Here is a 21,436-nt window from a genome sequence, read left to right on the forward strand (position 1 = left end):
GTTCCTCATGTTGATTGTGCATTTTTTTGTATGATGATGGCATATTTGACTTCATGAGATGATTTGATGAACATGTTTTGGTATGCTTTTGATGAAAGGACATATTGGCTCCATAATGTTGTGTTGAGCTTGATTTTAGTTGGAGAAGGTAGTTCCTCCTATGATTATGTGAAATGATGAGTTTTGTGCATAATGGGTTGTGGATGTAGCTCTAACTTCCTTGTGTTGCATTGATTGTGTCTTGAGATGGAGTTGATGTTTCCTCCTTTGAATTGTGCATTATTTTGATATTGCATGCATGATGGGCTGCTAGTCTTGAGTCTTTACTTCCATAAGGTGTCTAAATCATCATTCGAGGACGAATTTTCCCAAGGGGGAGATAATGTAACACTCCAAAAAATAGTAGGTTAAACTAGAGCCTAAACATGTGTCACGACCCAGGGTACCCCCTAGACGTAACACGGTGTACTCGACCCTGAAAGGGTCTCATACAAGCCCTTAGCATAATCATAAACATAAGTCATAGAAATGATACGAAATTTAAAACTTTTACAATCGCAGTCGTTCCATTGATATCAAAAAGTAAGAGTCTAGACATTATCTCAATGAACCATCTGCTACAATAGAATGTCAACAAGGTCTTAGCCTTTTACAATAAAGTATCTAAGTAGAACATATGAAAGGAAGCTAGAAAGAATAGATCTTGTCGTCGAACCATGAGGACTCACCAAGGCAAGGAGAGAATCAATCCAAGCCTTCAACCAAAGATAAGCAACCTCAATGACCCGAACCTACACTTTGTGGAAAAAGGTAGAAAATATAGGATAGCAACAAAAATGTACCAAGTATGGAAGCCATGCATAAAATCCTTAAAACATGCTTAAAAGGGACATTTAGTTCAAACCATGCATTTGTCAAGTTTAAAAGCCATTGTGCACATTTGATAAGAAACATAAGTCGCACCATACCATAAGCAACCCAAGACTATACTTGTGCAATGCATAGGTAAGATCCCATACTCCTACCTAGTACTAAGTACCACGTTTAGATCACCAACATCATACATATCATACCTTGACCTCATCATTAGACAACATTCATATAAAGTCATACTTAACAACAATTCATACCATACATGCATAATTCATAAGTCTTCATAGCATAGGAGAACCTCACCACAACCACTCTTAAAGCCCACTTGTGCAATGCATAAATGGAGTCCCATACCCCCACTCATACTAAGTAGTACCTCTTAAGAGGTCATAATTATAGTTCATGTTCTTGTCATAATTCGTACTCTTATCATATAGGGAAATATAGCCTTAACCGACATAGACCATGTGAGCTATATGGAATCTGGTGTCTTACCCCCACACCGAAAAGAGGTGTCCTACTTGCCTAAGGTAAAACTAACATATTAGCTTTTAGGTGGATCCACTAGCTAAAGACCTATGTGGGCACATAGTATGGGATAAGGAGATTGCTACTAGAAACCCCGACTTTCTAATGTAAAAGGTTTCCATCTCATGAGATAAATTACTTTGGGAAGCCGGACTTTATAATGTGAAATCCGGACTTTCTAACGTGAAAGCTTCCATCTCATTTTCATATCCACTCAGTGCTAAGCATAATTCCCTTTAAAATTCATATTAAGTCTTTACTAAATGTCATTTTTATGAAAGAATGCACTAGGCACTCAAACCAACATAACATCATAATAGCTCATAGATTCATTAGGTGAGAATTTCCTTTCAACCTTATAATCATCAATATGTGAGTAAACCTTTCACATCATATTCATAGTGTGTTCATGAGAATAGCCTTTCATTCAACACAACAATACTAGCATAGTCATAGACATTTCATATATAGTCATGTGTAAGGGTATGGGTAGAATGATCTTACACCAATACCACACTTACATAATAGTCATAGGATCTTCAATTTCTAAGTGAATCATAAGCTCATACACAATTCTCATCAACATGTACAAACCCACATAATTTTCCCTTCAAGGCTATAAATCAAACTCAACCCAAACATCTAGAATTTCTACTTTAGATAGGGGAATATAATGATTCAATAACTCAATCCATATAAACATAATCAATTGATATGCTTCTAAAATCAATCAATCCACATCATGAATTCACAAGTTAACAATATGGGGGATTCATGGGTTCTTGGGGGGATATTTATCAAAAATCAACAATTAATCATCAATTCAACCATAATCCACCATAATCAACCATAAATAGACAATTGAAAACGTTTTGTAAGAGAACCCATGACTTAGATTGAAAGCCTAGGTTTTGGGGAAATTAGAAGCTTTGAAATCAAGTTTTGAAGGGACTCTATGGGTGAAAGCTACCCATGGATTAAAATCCACCATACATTGATGAAGAATCTCCAAGAAATTTGAGGAAGAACCCTTGAATTTTCTAAACCCAAGCTCCAAGTCTACTCTTCTTCTTCTTTGGGTTTTAGAGAGAGACATATTGTGAGGAAGATGAAGTTCTTGGTTTTTTTTTAAAAGTGACTTAATTGAGGGAAATTTGAGTCTAAAAAACTTATATACTTATTAGGAAAGGAATAAAATAATGTGGGCTCAACTTTGGAAGAGAACTTAGGGCCCTTAAAGTTTCAACTTAATTTTTCCCCTTCTTCACGAATTTGCTCGCCAAATGGACCCCTTGGCTCGCCAAGGTCACTAGGCGACACGCCTAATGGAATCTTGGCTCGCCTAATATTATAGAATGCTCCCTCAAGGAGCATTTCCCATGGGTGATGAGTGGGGTCCTTTGGGCGATGCGCCAAGTGGGTTGGCAAGCCCCGACCTAGCTCGCCTAAAATTAAAGTAGCTAGGTCTAGGGGAGGCTGCCCACAAGGCAAGGGAGGTTCATTTGGCTAATCGTTAATGGACTTAGGCGATGTTACTTCCCAATCGCCGAATGGTCCAAAGTAAAAATCGTTTTCATCCCTTTTTCTTAGGTGGTCTAGGCCCTTGACCTCTCTCTAGACTCTTACCCCATTAATTTTAGCTTTAGTTAAGTCTACACATTTTCGAAGTGTTACAACGTGAGGGTTAACGTCATGAGTTAAGGGCAAGGGACAAGGGACAAGGGACAAGGGAGAGGACCAAAGCAGTCCACTCTCCCCTAGACACTTCCCTAGTGACCACGACCACCCCCACGACTCATGGTAGGGACCACGGATCGTGGTGTGGCTCGTGGAAGCCTAGGTAGGTGCTCCCAAAAATTTTCCTAAAAGAGGCTCTCCTTCACGAGCGACTTCACAGCTCGTGCGAAGGCTGATGGAGAAGAGTTGGGAGTGTGAGGGTGGCAACCAAGTGCTTAGCTACTGCCTCGAGGTCCACGAGATGGACCCTAGCCAGTGGTCTTGACCACGGCACGTGGAGCCCCTCGTGAAGATGCCTTAGGCATTTGAGCTAAGGGCCTCAAGTAGCATAGCTACTTCCTCAAGGACCACGAGAGGGACCATGGCCAGTGGTCTTGACCACGTATCGTGGAGCCCCTCGTGGGAATGCCTTGGGCATGGAAGCTTAAGGAACTAAGTTCCTAGCTACTGCCCCAACTTCACGAGTGGGACCACGGATCATGGTCCTCACCACGGCTCATGAGGACCCCTCATGGTACCTAGGCAGGGCACTTAAATGAGGGTTAATTAAGTATTTTCCTTTTTTAAGTCCAATTAAAGTGAGGTCGTTTTGGGCAAGTTTGGGGTCACTATATAAGTTGTTTTTAATTCAAAATTCCCTAAACTAAGTCATTTTTCACAAACACCCAAATCAAAATCAAAAGTTCATCTTCCTCACAATATTTCTCTCTCTAAAACCCAAAGAAGAAGAAGAGAAGAATTGGAGCTAGGGTTTGAAGGAAATCAACGCTTCTTCCTCAATTTCTTTGAAGAATCATCCTAAGGTATGGTGACTTTTCATCTATGGGTAGCTTTCACCCATAGAGTCCCTTGAAAACAAGATCTCAATGCTTTCAATTTCCCCAAAAACTTAGGGTTTCACTCTAAGTCATGGGTTCCTTTCTAAAACGTTTTCAATGATTCATTTATGTTGGGTTATGTTGGAATTGATGATTTATTGTTGATTTATGATTAAATCCCTCCATGAACCCATGAATTCCCCATATTACTAAATTGTGATTTCATAATGTGGGTTGATTGATTATAGAAGCATGTGATTAGATTATGTCTATATTGATTTAATTTTTTGAATCATGATATTCTCCATATATAATGTAGAAATTCTAGATGTTTGGGTTGAATGTGATTCATGGTCCTTGAAGGGCCAATTATGAGAATTTACATGAATAGGAGAATTGTGCATGTGCTTTAGGATTCACCTTGAGAATGAAGATCCTATGACTATGGTGTAATTGTGGTATTGTTGAAAGATCATTCTCCTCTATACCCTTACACATGACTATGTATGAATTGTCTATGACTATGATGATCTTTTTGTGTTGATTGAAAGGCTATTCGCATGAACACAATATGAATACGATGTGAAAGGTTTACTCACAGAATAACGATTCTAAGGTTGAAAGTCAATTCTCACCATTTTGAATCTATGAGCTATTTTTATTAGTTGTGTTGAATAGAGGGTAAGACACTCCTCCATGCATGTAAATTCAATTCAAGACTAAACATGTAAATATTGGGGAAGTAATGCTTAGCATCGAGTGACTATGGAATGTGAGGTAGAGGCCCTCCCCTCAATTCAAAAGGCCGGGTCATCTAAAGTAATCTCATGAGATTTAAGCTCCTCGTCAATTCAATAGGTTTGGGGTTTCTAGAAGCAATCTCCATATCCCATAACTATGTGCCCACATAGGTCTTTAACTAGTGGATCCACCTAAAATCTAATACATTTATTTCTACCTTAGGCAACCAGGACATCTCTTTTCGGTGTGGGACATAACATCGGATTCCATGTAGCTCCCATGGTCTATGTCGGTTAAGTCTATTTTCCCTCCATGACAAGAATATGAATTATGACAAGAACATGAACATCAACTATACTAATGACTTCTCAAGGAGCTCTACTTAGTATGAGTGGGGGTATGAGACTTCATTCATGCATTGCACAAGTAGGCTTTGAGAGGGGTTATGGTGCAGTTTTCTTATGCTATGAAGGTTTATGAATTTATTCATGTATGATATGGATTGTTGCTATGAGTGGCCTTCCTTGTTACAAGTTAATGAATATGAATGTTTCCTTGTCTATGAGTATTGACTATGGATGAGATCAAAGTATGGTATGCATGATTATGGTAACCTAGAAGTGGTACTTAGTATTAGATAGGATTATGGGATCTTGTCTATGAATTACACAAGTATAACTTAGGGTTGCTTATGAGATGGTTTGACTTATGTATTTAAACTAATGTGCATGATGACTCTTAAATTTATAAAGTGCATGGTTTCAACGAAAATGTCCTTTTTTGCATGTTTTAAGGATTTTATTGAATGGCTTCCATACTTGGTGCAATTTTGTACTAACCCATATATTCTAAATTTTCTATAAGTGTAGGTCCTGGTTGTTGAGGTGTTCTTCCTTCTTGATCAAAGTTTGGATTGACTATTCTCCATGCTTTTAGTGAGTCCTCATGGTTCGAGGACGAAAGTTGTTCATTTCTAGTTTGTTTCTTACTTCCTCTTTTGAGACTATGTTGTAAAGCATTGTGACCCTTATTGATATTCAATTGTATTGGATGTTTTAATGAGACAATGTCTAGACTTTCATTTGGTTTTTATGAAAAGACTTCGATTGTAAAAAGTTTTAATTATGCATCATGTCTATTACTTATGATTATGATAAGATAATGGCTTGTATAAGACCCCTTTGGGGTCGAGTACGTCGTGTTACATCTAGGGGATACCCCTGGGTCGTGATATAAATTCTGAATGGTGTGCTCTGCTCGACCATCAATCTGAGGATGAAAACCAGTACTCAAGTTCACCTTCGAACCCAAGCCTTTCTAGAATGACTTCTAAAATTGTGCAGTAAATTGTGCACCTCTATCTGAAATAATCATACCGGAACCGCATGAAGTCTGACTACCTCATGGATATACAACTTGGCATAATCTTCTGCTGAATGGATAGTCTTACCGTTAAAAAGTGGGCTTATTTAGTCATTATATCAACAATCACCCAAATAGAATCGTGCTTCCTATGAGATCTGGGTGAACCTGTGATGAAATCCATATTATTCATCTCCCACTTCCATTCCAAAAGTTCTATATTCTGAGCAATACCACCGGGCCTCTGGTGTTCTACTTTAACTTGTTGGAAATTCAGACACTTAGTAACAAATCTGAAATGCCCTTCTTCATACTACTTCACCAATAAACTTCTCCCAAATCACGATACATCTTTGTGGAACCCAGATGTATAGAATATTTGGAGTTATGAGCTTCCTCCATAATCCTTTCTTAAAGTTCATCCACCCTTAGTACACACTTGTTCAAAAGCCATACATTTTTGCTTATGAACATTTGCCTTCAATTCAAGAAAAATAGGATCTTGGTCTTGTTTCTCTTTCATTTCTGACACTAATTATGATTCAGCCCCATTCATCACCACTACTCCTCCTTATGTGGAATCCACTAGTCGAACTCCTAATTGTGTAAGTCTATGCACATCTTTTGCTAACTTTTTCTTATCTTCCTCAAAATAGGTGGTACTACCCATAGACAATCTACTCAAGGCATCAACAACAATATTAGTCTTACCTGAGTGATAGACAATACTCATATCATAATCCTTAAGTAACTCTAATCACCTTCTCTGTCTGAGATTAAGCTCTTTCTGACTAAACACATACTAAAAACTCTTGTGATCGGTGAACATATCTACATGAACATCATACCGATTATGACACCATATTTTCAAGCAAATACTACGGGAGACAACTCTAAGTCATAGGTTGGGTAATTCCTCTCATGAACTTTCAACTGTCTGGAGGCATAAGCTATAACTTTGCCATTCTGCATTAACACACAACCCAAACCAACTCTAGACGCATCACAATATACCACAAAACCTTGAGTACCTTCTGGTAAGGTCAATACTGGGGGAGTAGTCTACCATTTTTTCAATTCCTAAAAGCTTTTCTCACAAGCTTCAGACCATTGAAACTTAACTATTTTCTGAGTCAACTTGGTCAAAGGGGACGAAATAGATGAGAACCCCTCTAGGAACCTTCTATAATATCCAGCCAACCCCAAGAAACTCCTAATATCAGTTGGAGATGTGGGTCTAGGCCAATTCTACACTTCCTCTATTTTCTGAGTGTCAACTTTAATTCCATCACCGGAAACAATATGGCCTAAGAATGCCACAGACTCAAGCCAAAACTCACATTTAGAGAACTTAGCATATGACTCCTTATCCTTTAGAGTTTGGAGAACTATTCTGAGATGGCAAGCATGATCTTCCTCATTCCTCGAATAGAATAGAATGTCATCAATAAATACGATAACGAAGATATCTAAATAAGGCTTGAATACTCTAATCATAAGGTCCATAAACGTTGTAGGTGCATTAGTTAAACTGAACGAGTTGACCAGAAACTCATAAGAACCATAACGGGTCCTGAATGTTGTCTTTGCAATATCACATTCCCTTACTCTTAACTGATGATAGCCTGATCTGAGGTCTATCTTAGAGAAACAAGTGGCACCATGAAGTTGATCGAAGAGATCATCAATTCTCGGAAGAGGATACTTATTCTTGATGGTAACCTTGTTCAACTGACGGTAATCTATACACACCCTAAGGGAACCATCTTTCTTTCTCACAAATAAGACTGGAGCATCCCAAGGTGAGACACTTAGTCGAATATAACCTTTCTCTAGGAGATCTTTCAACTACTTTTTTAACTCTTTTAACTCTGTTGGTGCCATCCTATATGGCGGAATAGATATAGAATGAGTATCATGAAGAATATCTATACCGAAGTCTATTTCTCTCCCAAGAGGGACTCCGGGAAGATCATCTGTAAAGACTTCTGGAAACTCTTTCACTACTGGAACTGGCTGAATATGAGGTATCTCAACACTAGAGTCATTAACTCGGACTAAGTGATAGACACACCACTTGGAAACTATCTTTCTCACCTTAAGGTACGAAATAAAATTACCCTTAGGCACTATTGAACTATTCTTCCACTCTATAACTGGTTCACTAGGAAACTGGAACTTGACTACTCGAGTTCTACAATCTACTGACACATAAAAAGCATGAAGCCAGTCCATACCTAGAATGACATCAAAATATACCATATCTAAATCAACTAAGTCAGCCATGGTGCTCTTGGGATTGCAGAAATTGTACAATCACGATAGAAAATTCAGCTAGAATAGACTCACCAACAGGTGTAGAAACACCGAAGGGCTCAGGAAGAACATCGTAATTCATCGCAACATAAGGAGTTACAAAGGATAAACTTGCTCCTAGATCTAGCAAGGTAAAGACATCAGAGTTAAAGACTTGGATCATACCAATGACAACATCTGGAGAATCCTCTTGTTCTTGGTGACTAGTGATAGCATAAAGGCGGTTTCCTCCTCCGCCTGCCTCTGAAGTAGCTCCTCTAGATGTAGCTCTGTCTAGTGGAGCAACTAAATAAGACTGGGTTATATTGCCCTCATTACCATTACCCTGCTTGTTCTTAGGACACTCTCGCATAAAATGACCGTTATGTCCACACTTGAGGCAGCCAGTGGAGCCATCTCGACACATCCCTGAGTGGCTCCTACCACCCTTAGCAAATGCAGGAGGCTTACTACCCCCTTGTGCCATACTACCTTGAGAATGGGAAAGTCTAGCTTTGAAATCATGTGAATTCTAACTATTGTACTCACATTTGTTCCTTGGCGCAAGTGTACTAGTAGATGATAGAGCAGGTCCCTTCTATATATGTTGGAAAGATGACCAGTTGGCATTATTGTTCTACTGCCCGGACTCATTCCCTGTCTTAGCTTTATTATTTCGAAACTCCTCTCTGTCTTTCAGTTTCTCTTCATCAACCTATTGCACATGGATCATCATCCTTGCTATGTCCATATCTCCTATCAGCATAGTTGCCTTGCCTTCCCTACTAGACATACGAGAACACCTAGCAACAAACAAACTCATCCTGCTTCTTTTGTCAGCAACCATCTCCGGAGCATAGAGTGAAAGTTGGGTGAACATCAAACTATATTCAAGAATGCTCAAAGAATCTTGCTTAAGTGTGAGGAACTCTCGTACCTTTGCCTCTCTCAATTCTTGGGGAAATAAACGCCACAGGAAAGCCTCCTCAAAAAAAGTCCAACTCACAAGTGGTGCACCCTCAGCTTGATTCTTCTTCCATTGATCAAACCAAATTCTAGCAACTCCCTTCATTTAGTATGCATCTAGTTCCACCCTCTCAGGATCAACAACATGCATAATTTCAAAAACCTTCTGAAGCTCTTCATTAAAAAAATGTGGATCATCTATGACACTTGAACTAGGGAAACTTGGAGGATTCATCCTTAAGAACTCACGGACCCTTGAAGTATCAACCCCTTCCTGTCGATTCTCTCTTTGTCCAACTTGATTGGTCACAGCTTGGCTTAGCATCCAGAAACTTCATGGAATTCAACATTGGTGACCTCTCATTGTGGTTGCACTTCTGGTGCATTAGGTACCCCTTGTTCCTGTGGTTCAACATTCCTTCTTGCCGGACGACCTCAGACAGCTCTTCATGTAGGCATGATCTGAAAGACACGCGTAAGCACATCTTAGAAGAAACTTTTTAGAGATAATCTTTATCACACGAAATGAGTATGAAAGAAGTGAGATAGTTCCTAAATGTCGCAGCCTCCTAATTATAGATGTGGCACGTGATACGCTCAAATTACACCTCCTTAAAGAGCATAAGCGATCGTTATCAAATAAAGAACCCAACTTGAAGGTTGGGGTCGATCCCACGAGAAATATGGTTTAGACTTAACTTTAACTAATGATTATATTCGTTTAGTCAATGTATTTCCGAAAATAAGTAATTAGGGAGGGGGGGGGGATTTGTGAAACAAATTTAGGAAATTATGTAAGTAATTAATGAGCAAGATTCAAACTTTAGTTGTTATCAAGATGAGAAAGTAACTAGGGTGTACGTGTTCCCCATAAGCTCATAATGCAGTAATCCTACTAATAGCAATCATTTCCTAGTGTATTACATGCAAAGTGATAAGTTAGGTATCACTAAATACTTGGTCCGGCATCTAGAAAATTTCACCCCGCACATTGGTCCGTCTACGTGTGTATAATTTACTAACTCTTACCTTTACCTCATATTAGACATCACATCGATGTATGGCTTAGTTTTCACCCTCGCACCAACCGACATTAAACTATTAGATAGTAGCACACTAAATCTATGTTGATAATTCTTTTCTTATTAACTACCTCCTTGGTCCGGCAAGTAGCAACAAGGCGAGTTCTAATGCGTGCACTCATTAAAAAAGACTTCTAAACACAAGAATTATCAATGCATGCAACAACATTATTCAAGAATTGCTTCGTTACTATTCATACTTTGTTAATCGCTCGTGGTTCCCACAACCCTAGTTGTGGATTTAGTTACCCATATTAGCAAGAACATAATTCATATTTTTAGAAGAAGAAATCATGAACTTACGTAATGAGAATGATAAACCCAAAATTTCAACTTGAATTTCCAAACCAAAATCTTCAAAACAAACTTAGGAAATTAAGAATTGCTAAAGTTGCAAGTTAATCTCCAAAGCCAAAAACTAGAACTAAAATAATAAAGTCTAACTCTCAAAAAATGAGGTTTATGTGCCATATATATATTAAAAAAATAAGTCCTAACTAAAAGGAAATGAAATAAAGAAATAATGTTTCAGGACGCGTTATCGATTGACGATACTGACCTACGGACCGTGGATTGATCTACGGTCCGCAGGTCCCTTCCGTGACTCAGGACTTGGGGCAAATTTCTAACTTCAAAATCTTCAAATCTCTGAACCAAATGATGGAGCACCAGTACGGACCGTGGATTGATGTACGGTCCATGGATCCTCCTCCGTAGCTCCATACTTACAATCTTCAAAATCAGGTACTGGAACCCCTCTCTGAATCATTTGACGAATCAGCCGTATGGTCCGTAGATCAATCTACGGTCAGTCGATTGCAACCGTCGTTCCACACTTGGTCAAGAATTCCCTAATTTTCCTTCAAGTGTTGCATGTCCATGTACGACACCCATCTACGGAGCGTAAATCAACCTACAGTCCATGGATCACCTTCATAGATGCCCTTTTGTGTACATCCTTCAGCTTTGCCTCTCTGTTTCCACGTCTAAACATATTTCCTGAAAACATGAGAAAAATACATAAAAATTAATACAAAATGGCCCTAGACACACACAACTCTTAAGTGAAGTGTACTAAAAATATCGTAAACTCACGGTATATCAACACCCTCAACTTAAATTCGTTGTTTGTCCTCGAGCGATGTACTAAGACTCTAAATGACACTTGTATAAAAGCAAGCAATCACATGGCTCTCTACTCCGAATCTCTTTTTGGGTGCAAATCTTTTCTCTCAGACTCAACAAGCTAACTTGTGCGGATAAAAACATGACAAAGATCGACCAACCAACACACAACATACACTGTTTTACTATCACCAAGGTACCAACTTTCCAACAATGTAACTAGTGCCCTTACTTCAGTACAAGGATTCATTCAACACTCACACTCATAAGTAATTTCAAGTACAGTTAGTTCTCAATACCATAGGCTTGCGTTTCTTTTCACTGCTTAGACTCTCCACACTAGGTTCTAGGATCATTATAGGACTTTCTTGGCTTATAACGTAGGCTCAGGGTCAGGTGTGGTACATTTGGGTACTTTTTAGTGACTTTCTGCCCTCGACATTACATTAGGCTTCCTATCTCTTTTTTCCCTATTCTTGACATCCTACCATTTTACCTTATTTCCCTTGATTCTCTTCAACCATAGATGTGACTTTAGACTTTGTAGCTCTTTATTTTTCACTTTCATCTTTTTCTCGCGTTTTATTCTTTTCTTTAGCTTTCAACAAGTCACATTCTTTCCTCTCTTTTCTTTTTCTCTTTTTTCAACATCAAACTCTTTTCATGCCCATTTTTCTTTAGATTTTCTCTTTCATGGTCACCCTCAACTTATGGATTTTCCATTGGTTGAGGTGCACAATACCCGAAGTCGGATCAAGGCCAAGATTGATGTTACTTTTTACATTAGCCACCCTCAACTTAGGCTTTTGGCCTAAGTTGAGGTGCACATGTCCAAGGAGGGACTGATAGCATCCAAGGAGGCCCATAACAAGATCTCAAACCAAGGAGTTCAATGATAAGCTCAATGGGCTTCAATCGCTGATCCAAAGGTGTCTTATTGGGGAAGAACAGCTCAAGCCCAAGGGAGAGGAATTGTCCAAATGCTACAATTATTTGGTGGCCCAAATTCAAGCCCAAGATGAGGAATTTTAAGGTCCAATTTCGTGCAAATAAGGTCAAGAAGAATCCAAGAATCAGCCACAACAAGAGTTGCTTTCTGCCCAAGTTTTGAGAGAAGACTAGTCAAACTTTCCAAGATTGTCAAGATTCTTTTCCTAGTTGGGATTTACCTTATTTCTTTATTTATATATAGGTTATTAATATTTTCCTTAGTCTATTTATGGTCTCCTAAGTACCATTTAATGTTTTCCTAGAAGTACTAAATTTGTTCCTAGTAGGTTACTTTATTTCCTTTCTAGCATAGGATTCCTTGTAATTGTCTTTCTAGGGTTTGGCTGACCTTTTTAGCTTCTTATAAGGGGTCTTGGACGTGCTCCCCCCTTCTCCTATATATAGGAGTCCTTTTCATTCATTAAAGACAATTTAGATTGATATTAATAATATTTGAGAGAGTTCTTTGAACCTTTGTGACTTGTTCTTTGAGAATTTATCTTTAAACCTTTACTAGTTTCATAGTTTAAGGTATAAAGTAACGTCTTCTTGTGATATCTTTGGTTTCTTTTTGGTATTCTTTAGAAGGTGATTAGTTTCTACATACTAATTATTGTCTTTAGTTACTCATAAACCGGTCAAGATCTGAATCTATCGTTTTGATTTGTTTTCTCAAGTAAAGGCTAACTAGATTTCTTCCATAAATCTATACGTTGTTACTTGGATCTTTTCAAGGCCTTAGAACATCTAATCCTTGGAAATTCGTGGATCTTTCCTTCGAATTTCCCATATCTTTAGTTAGTTTTTTTTGTTTCTTTTCTTTGTGCTTCCGCATTCTAATATTCAATTCTCTATTTGTGATCTCCCTTAACCTTGTTGTTATCAAGTGGAATCAGAGCAGTTCTATCAAGATTCCGTTCTTGATATATCTTGGGATTTCTTCTTATATTAGAGCAGAAAAAAAAAAAAAAAAAAAACTGTAGCGTGAACAGTAGTGTGAAAAAAAAATATTGTAGCGTGAACAAAAAAAAAGTTATAACTTGCTCTCTAAGAAATCTGATTATTTGCCCTCCAAGAAATTTGAGTACTTGATACCCAAGAAAGCTTATTACTTGCTATTCAAGAAATCTTATTACTTTCTCTCCAAGTTTTGCATTAATTTGTTTCCAAGCAAGAAGGTAGCAAGAAGAGGGGATTCTAGATCTTTAAGAATATGAGGAATTCTTTTTTCTTGTTCTTATAATTCTAAAATAAGTTCCTTTTTATTCGTGTTTTGTTTTAATTAAATCCTACTTGTTCTAGGACTAGTTCTTTACTTTCTTTTTGTACCCCAAGATTCCATACTTTATTACTACGAACTTGATACACGTTTTGGTTTAATTATAAATCTACAAAGTATTCTCGTTCAAAGGTTATTTTGAGTGTAAAAAGGCAAGTGTGGGTGAGTTTAAAAGAGGGTAAAAGCCATATTAAAAGTGTGATACTTGATCATTTATTCTTTTTTTTAGATGTCTAATTCAGGTGGTGATGAGGAAAGGCTCGTTTAGAAGCCGAGGTCAAAGAAAGGAACCACTTCACCCTTCAAGTTATGCACCAACAATTTGAGAGATGGACCCTTCAATTTCAAGAGATGAGGGATATGATTATCGAGCAGAATGACACCATAGCTGCAATTAGGAGGGAGAATGATGTTGTACCCCTAAATAATATTAGACCCCAAGTTAGAAGGAATGTACCCCATATCCCTTTTGTAAATCCTGAATATGATAATGATGATTTTGATGTTGAATTTAATCTAGAAAAAAGAGATAGGAGGGGACAAAGAGGTAGAGTAGAAGATAATATAAATAGTATACAGATGAAGATGTCATCTTTCAAGGGGACAAGGGATCCAGAGTTGTACCTTGATTGGGAGAGATGAGTTGAAGCCATCTTTGATTGCCATAACTACTCTGAGAGTAAGAAAGTTAAACTTGCTGTTGTTGAGTTTTCTGATTATGCTGCTTCTTGATGGAAAAAGCTTGCTAGGGACAGATTGCAAGAGGAGCTACCACCTATTGCTACGTGGGCAGAGATGAAGAGGGTAATGAGGAAGCTATTTATTCCATCATACTTCCAAAGAGATCTACAGTCTCGCCTTCAACACTTGAAGCAAGGCTCCATGTCGGTGGATGAGTACTTCAAAAGCATGGATATGGCTATGATCCAAGCTAACTGCATGGAGGAAGAAGAGGCTACAATAGCTAGATTTTTAAATGGTTTAAATACAGAAATAGCTAATGTAGTAGAGATACAACAATATGTAACTTTAGATGAGTTAGTTGATTTGTCTGTAAAACTTGAAAAACAAATTGAGGAAAAACAGCAAAATAACTCATGGAGAAGTTGACCAAACACCATCTCTAAGAAGCCATGGTCAACTCAAGAGGGAAAAGCTCCTTCCAAACCTCAAGATGATAGAGGTAAAGGTAAAGTTGAGGAGGGAGGTAAAACCTTTAATCCTAAATCTTCTAAACATTCAAGTTCTATTCAATGTCACAAATGTCATGGAAGGGGGCATATGATGCATGAATGTCCAAGTAGAAGAAACATCCTACTTAGAGAGAATGGAGAATATGAGAGTGAAAAAAGTGAGGGGGAAGAAGAAGAGGGAGAAGGTGTAAGTGAGGAAGATGATTTGGAACTGCCTAATGATGGTATAATTGGGGTGGTTAGGAGAATTATGACTTAATTTGGGTAGTGTTGATGAAGGGCAGAGAGAGAATTTGTTTCATACTAGGTGTGGGATAAAAGGGAAGACTTATTCTATGATTATTGATGGGGGAAGTTGTGCAAATGTGGTGAGTTCATACTTGGTGGATAAACTAGGAATTGCATGCATGAAGCGCTCTACCCCATATAGGCTCCAATGGTTGAATGATTGTGGAGAAGTAATAGTAAACAAACAATGCATGATTTCATTCAATGTTGGTAGGTATGAAGATGAAATTCTTTGTGATGTAGTTCCAATGCAAGCATGTCATGTTTTACTTGGCCGACCTTGGCAGTATGATAGGGATACTACTCATCATGGGAGAAAGAATAGGTATAGTCTTCTGCATAATAGTAAGAAGTATACTTTTGCACCATTATCTCCTTCTCAAGTATTTGAAGATCAAAAACGATTGAGGGAAACAATGGGAAAACAAAAGGGAGAGGTAAAAAGTGAGCTTGAGGGAAAAGAAAAAGGCCAAGAGATAGAAAAAAAGAGAGACGGACGAGAGAAAGAGAGAGAGGGCAGCGATCTAAGTAAAGAGGTAAAAGAGGGTGTGAGTAAAAAAATAAAATATTTTGGTGAGAGGAAAGAGGCTAAGGAAAAGTAAAATGAGAGCCTTTATATAAAAGCCAAAGAGTGTTTGAATGCTAGGAGAGAGGGGTTGCCCATAATACTACTTACTTAGAAAGAAGTATTGATTAATTTTGAACAACTAACTCCTTCTTTGCCAAATAGTGTTTCTTCTCTTTTGCAGAATTTTGAAGATATTTTTCCTGATGACACTCCAAAGGGATTGCCACCTTTGAGAGGGATTGAGCACCAAATAGACTTTGTGCCTGGGTCTCAACTTCCTAATAGGCCTACCTATATAAACAATCCTGAAGAGACCAAAGAATTACAAAGGCAAGTTGAAGAATTGCTTGAAAAGGGATTTGTTCGAGAGAGTATGAACCCATGCTCTGTTCTAGTCCTATTGGTCCCCGAAAAGGATGGAACATGGAGGATGTGTGTAGATTGTCGAGCCATGAACAAGATAACGGTAAAGTATCGCCATCCTATCCCTCGTCTTGATGACATGTTAGACCAACTGTATGGTTCCAAAATCTTTTCTAAAATTGATCTAAAGAGTGGTTACCATCAGATTCGTATGAATCCTGGAGATGAATGGAAAACTGCTTTTAAGACCAAATATGGACTTTATGAGTGGTTAGTTATGCCCTTTGGCTTGACTAATGCACCAAGCACTTTTATGAGACTAATGAATCATGGTTTTAAAGATTTCCATGGAAAATTTATTGTGGTGTATTTTGATGACATCTTGATCTTTTCTCAAAATCTGGATGAACACCTAGAGCAATTAAAACAAGTTTTTGAAGTTCTTAGAAATCAGCGCTTATTTGCTAATCTCAAAAAGTGTACTTTCTGTGTGGATCCTGTGGTTTTCTTAGGTTTTGTAGTCAGTTCTAAGGGAGTTGAAGTAGATGATGAGAAAATCAAGGCAATAAAAGAATGGCCTAAACCCAATAGTGTAACTAAAGTTAGGAGTTTTCATGGACTTACTAGTTTTTATAGGAGGTTTGTGCGAGACTTTAGCACCATTGCTGCTTCTTTAACTGAAGTTATTAAAAAGGATAAGGTTATTACATGAGGAAAGGAACAAGATGATGCATTTAACTTGTTGAAGGATAAATTGTGTTATGCTCCTCTTTTGCAATTGCCTAATTTTTCTAAGTCTTTCCAAGTTGAGTGTGATGCCTCTGGTAAGGGCATAGGTGCAGTTTTGATGCAAGCCTCCAAGCCAATTGCCTACTTTAGTGAAAAGCTAAGTGGAGCAACATTGAATTACTCAACTTATGATAAGGAAGCTATATGCCTTGGTAAGGGCGTTAGCTACATGGCAGCACTACTTGTGGCCTCGAGAATTCGTGGTCAAGACTGATCATGAGTCATTAAAATACTTGAAGAGCCAAGGTAAACTTAGTCGTAGGCATGCTAAATAGGTAGAGTTTATTGAAACTTTTCCTTATGTAATTGCTTACAAACAAGGAAAGGAGAATGTGGTTGATGATGGACTCTCAAGAAGGTATGTTTTGATCTCTACTCTTACTTCAAAGTTGTTGGGTTTTAACCAAATCAAGTTCCTCTATGCTAATGATTCTGATTTTGGTGAGATTTTTGCTGAATGTAAGTTAGGTCCTTAGGAGAAATTTAATCTTCAAGATGAATTTCTATTCAAGGAAAATAAATTATTTGTTTCTAACTGCTCGTTGCGTGAACTATTTGTTAGGGAAGCACATTGTGGAGGACTAATGGGACATTTTGGTGTACCCAAAACACTGGAAATACTTTCTAAACATTTTTATTGGCCTAGCATGGGAAAGGATGTTGAAAAAGTGTGTTCTTATTGTCTTGAGTGTAAGCAGGCTAAGTCTAGAACATTGCCGCATGGTCTTTATACTCATTTACCTGTTTCTAATTCCCCTTGGAATTATATTTCTATGGATTTCAAATTGGGGCTGCCAAGGACTAAGTATGGTAAGGATAGTATATTTGTGGTAGTAGATAAATTTTCTAAAATGGCTCATTTTATCCCATGTAAAAAGACTAATGATGCATCTCATGTGGCTGACTTGTTTGTAAAGGAAGTGGTTAAATTGCATGGAATACCTAGAACTATTGTTAGTGATAGGGATGCCAAGTTCTTAAGTCACTTTTGGAGAATTCTTTGGGGAAAGTTGGGAACTAAATTGCTATTTTCTACATCTTGTCACCCACAAACGGACGGGCAAACAAAAGTGGTTAATAGAACTTTAGGGAACATGTTCAGGGCTGTTTTGAAAGGAAAGTTGACTTCTTGGGAAGATTACTTACCTATTGTAGAATTTGCTTATAATAGGACCTTCCATTCTTCTATTGGTAAGACTCCTTTTGAAGTTGTATATGGATTCAACCCTCTTACCCCCCTTGATTTATTGCCTTTGTCTACTAATGATTTTGCTAATCTTGATGGTAAGAAGAAGGCTGATATGATCAAGAAAATTCATCAACAAACAAGCTTTCAATTGAAAAGAAGAATAAGGAAGTTGCATTGCGAAAGAATAAGGGCAGAAAATATGTTGTTTTTAAACCTGGTGACTTGGTTTGGGTGCATATGAGAAAGGAAAGATTTCCTTCCAAAAGAAAGACCAAACTAGATCCTAGAGGAAGTGGGCCATACAAAGTCCTTGAAAGGATTGGAGACAATGCTTATAAACTGGATCTTCCTGGTGAGTTCCAAGTTAGTGCTACTTTTAATGTTTCTGATCTTTCCTATTTTGATGCAGATTTGAATTCGAGGACGAATTCTCTTCAAGAAGAGGGGAATGATAGCATCCAAGGAAGCTCTACTCCATTGAAGGACAAGTATGAAGCGTTAGAAAGTCCAAGGAGGCCCATAACAAGATCTCAAACCAAGGAGTTCAATGATAAGCTCAATGGGTTTCAATCGCTGATCCAAAGGTGTTTTATTGGGGAAGAACAGCTCAAGCCCAAGGGAGAGGAATTGTCCAAATGCTACAATTATTTGGTGGCCCAAATTCAAGCCCAAGATGAGGAATTTTAAGGTCCAATTTCGTGCAAATAAGGTCAAGAAGAATCCAAGAATCAGCCACAACAAAAGTTGCTTTATGCCCAAGTTTTGAGAGAAGACTAGTCAAACTTTCCAAGATTGTCAAAATTCTTTTCCTAGTTGGGATTTACCTTATTTCTTTATTTATACATAGGTTATTAATATTTTCCTTAGTCTATTTATTGTCTCCTAAGTACCATTTAATGCTTTCCTAGAAGTACTAAATTTGTTCCTAGTTAGGTTACTTTATTTCCTTTCTAGAGTAGGATTCCTTGTAATTGTCTTTCTAGGGTTTGGCTGACCTTTTTAGCTTCTTATAAGGGATCTTGGACGTGGTCCCCCCCTTCTCCTATATATAGGAGTCCTTTTCATTCATTAAAGACAATGTAGATTGATATTAATAATATTTGAGAGAGTTCTTTGAACCTTTGTGACTTGTTTTTTCAGAATTTATCTTTAAACCTTTACTAGTTTCATAGTTTAAGGTATAAAGTAACTTCTTCTTGTGATATCTTTGGTTTCTTTTTCGTATTCTTTAGAAGGTGATTAGTTTCTACATACTAATTATTGTCTTTAGTTACTCATAAAGCGATCAAGATCCGAATCTATCGTTTTGATTCGTTTTCTCAAGTAAAGGCTAACTAGATTTCTTCCATAAATCTATACGTTGTTACTTGGATCTTTTCAAGACCATAGAACATCAAATCCTTGGAAATTCGTTGATCTTTCCTTCGAATTTCCCATATCTTTAGTTAGTTTTTTTTGTTTCTTTTCTTTGTGCTTCCGCATTCTAATATTCAATTCTCTATTTGTGATCTCCCTTAACCTTGCTGTTATCAGGGACCGGGACCAACATAGTAAATTATGGGAAGGTGAGTTAGGGGTTTAGAAAGAAATGGTCTAATTTAAGCTCAAAGAATTTGGACAAAGGGAGCATTTATTTCATTTGGTTGGATTCTTCTTTTAGGCAATTTGTGGACTTATCAGAACAAGGGCCTTTGATCACTTCCTAGCCTCTAGAGTAGATTGTCTTAGCAGGACTAACCGGACAAGTTCTAGATTGGCACAAAAACTGTTTGAACAATCAACTATTCTCACACCCTTTTGGCACATAGTTTAATTATGAGATTATCAGATTACTCAGTTCAAGGTTTAGCTTAAGTCATGCATTCAAGTTGGTTCATTATCATGTCATACTTAGAGCCAACACATTCAACTCATTCTAGCCTACAGATTTTAGGACATATCACAAAAAAAAAATTGGACGGGTATCATTTCTTTCAAAAAGTTTTTTTTCACATCATGCTTCATTATTTCTCATGCTTCTACACATATAATCCTAACACATGCCAGTTCAATAGAAATTAAGCAGTCTCTTAGGGGAAGAGAATACAGGAAAGAAAACCCCAAGAGAGGATTATTAGTTTGGTTACTCAGACTTCACACTATCACTCACAATCCATTTATCCCACCTCCAACAAAAAATTGATGCAATTGTCCCAAATGTACACAAAAAGCAGTAAAAAGTAATGGATTTGGGTGAAGCAAACATGTGGTGCATAGCGCCGACGAACCATCAACAAGCGGGTGGGTCTGGTTTCCAAGAGCTCGTTACAGCAACATTGGGGCCACCCTCAGTAGTGCCCATGTCAGCAATCACAGCACCCTCAGTAGTGCCCATGTCAGCAATCACAGCACCCTCAGTAGTGCTATCAATCATTCTAACCGCCCCATCAGTGGTGCTCACATCATGACCCACAGTATTCAAAACATCTTAAACGGGCATAGAACTTGATGCCCCAGCAACACTCTCACGAACACTCTCCTGGCGCAACTGCTCATCTAATATCGAATCCATCTTAGCCTTCTTCTCCTTCTTGTGCTCATTCTTCTTGTCTTTTTCATCCTCAGTGGCCTCAAATGTGCATCTAGATCGGTGCCTCTTACCTCGGGAACGTGTGGGCTCGGGCTACTCCTCTGTGTCCCCACTGAATAATGCATCAAGGACCGTATTGTCAGATAAAGCAGTAGGTGCTGCTTGTGGCTCAACTGCAGGTGTGGCGAGAATGGCATCAACATCGGCCCGGAGACTGGCTAACTCAGTCCGAAAAGAGGATAGATCTATGGTCGGGGCCGGTCACTCGAGGACTCTCAATTCAAAGGCATCGAGGGGCTTATTAACGGCCTAGACCTTCTGGTCCATCATGCTCTCCATCCTTCACTCCATTCTGGCCTTGGACCCTGCTATCAACTTTTGTATCCATGGTCGGACATGGTGGAGCAGCGTGGCCATCTGAGCCTCCAATTTCTAAACCCTAGCCAATGGTAAGACAGGAGCTCCTAAAGGCGGGGTGGATCTGGACGAGCTAGAAGCCTGACTCGCGGCCAGAGATGAGGAGGTCGAGACATCATCAGTGTGGGTTGGAGGGGCAGGATTATTAGCCTGCATCTGCTCCGCAACATCTACTAAGTCAGCTCTCATGGGTAGCACATCAACCTCCATCTCTCTGCGTGGTGCCGCCACATTTGCCTCATCCCAAATGAGGCCTATATACAG

At 38.4% G+C, this 21,436-nt stretch overlaps 1 protein-coding gene across 1 annotated transcript; it reads right to left on the bottom strand.

The window, feature by feature from the left end:
• Nucleotides 1–8,260: 8,260 nt before the first annotated feature.
• LOC125814073 (uncharacterized) lies at nt 8,261–8,841 on the bottom strand. Its single transcript, XM_049493525.1, has 2 exons — nt 8,413–8,841; nt 8,261–8,296 (listed from the first exon to the last, which is right to left on the bottom strand). The coding sequence occupies exons 1-2, from the start codon at nt 8,839–8,841 to the stop codon at nt 8,261–8,263; spliced, it is 465 nt and encodes a 154-aa protein (XP_049349482.1).
• Nucleotides 8,842–21,436: the final 12,595 nt, after the last annotated feature.

Source organism: Solanum verrucosum, unplaced genomic scaffold, assembly GCF_900185275.1.
Source record: "Solanum verrucosum unplaced genomic scaffold, falcon-dt-bn FXZP01000271.1, whole genome shotgun sequence".
Classification (NCBI taxonomy): domain Eukaryota; kingdom Viridiplantae; phylum Streptophyta; class Magnoliopsida; order Solanales; family Solanaceae; genus Solanum; species Solanum verrucosum.

Coding starts and splice junctions, on each gene's coding strand:
- LOC125814073 (XM_049493525.1), bottom strand. CDS start 8,841: ATGGCACAAGGGGGTAGTAAGCCTCCTGCATTTGCTAAGGGTGGTAGG. Junction 8,297..8,412: donor CCTTCGGTGTTTCTACACCT/GTTGGTGAGTCT, acceptor ATGTCATTCTAG/GTATGGACTGGCTTCATGCT.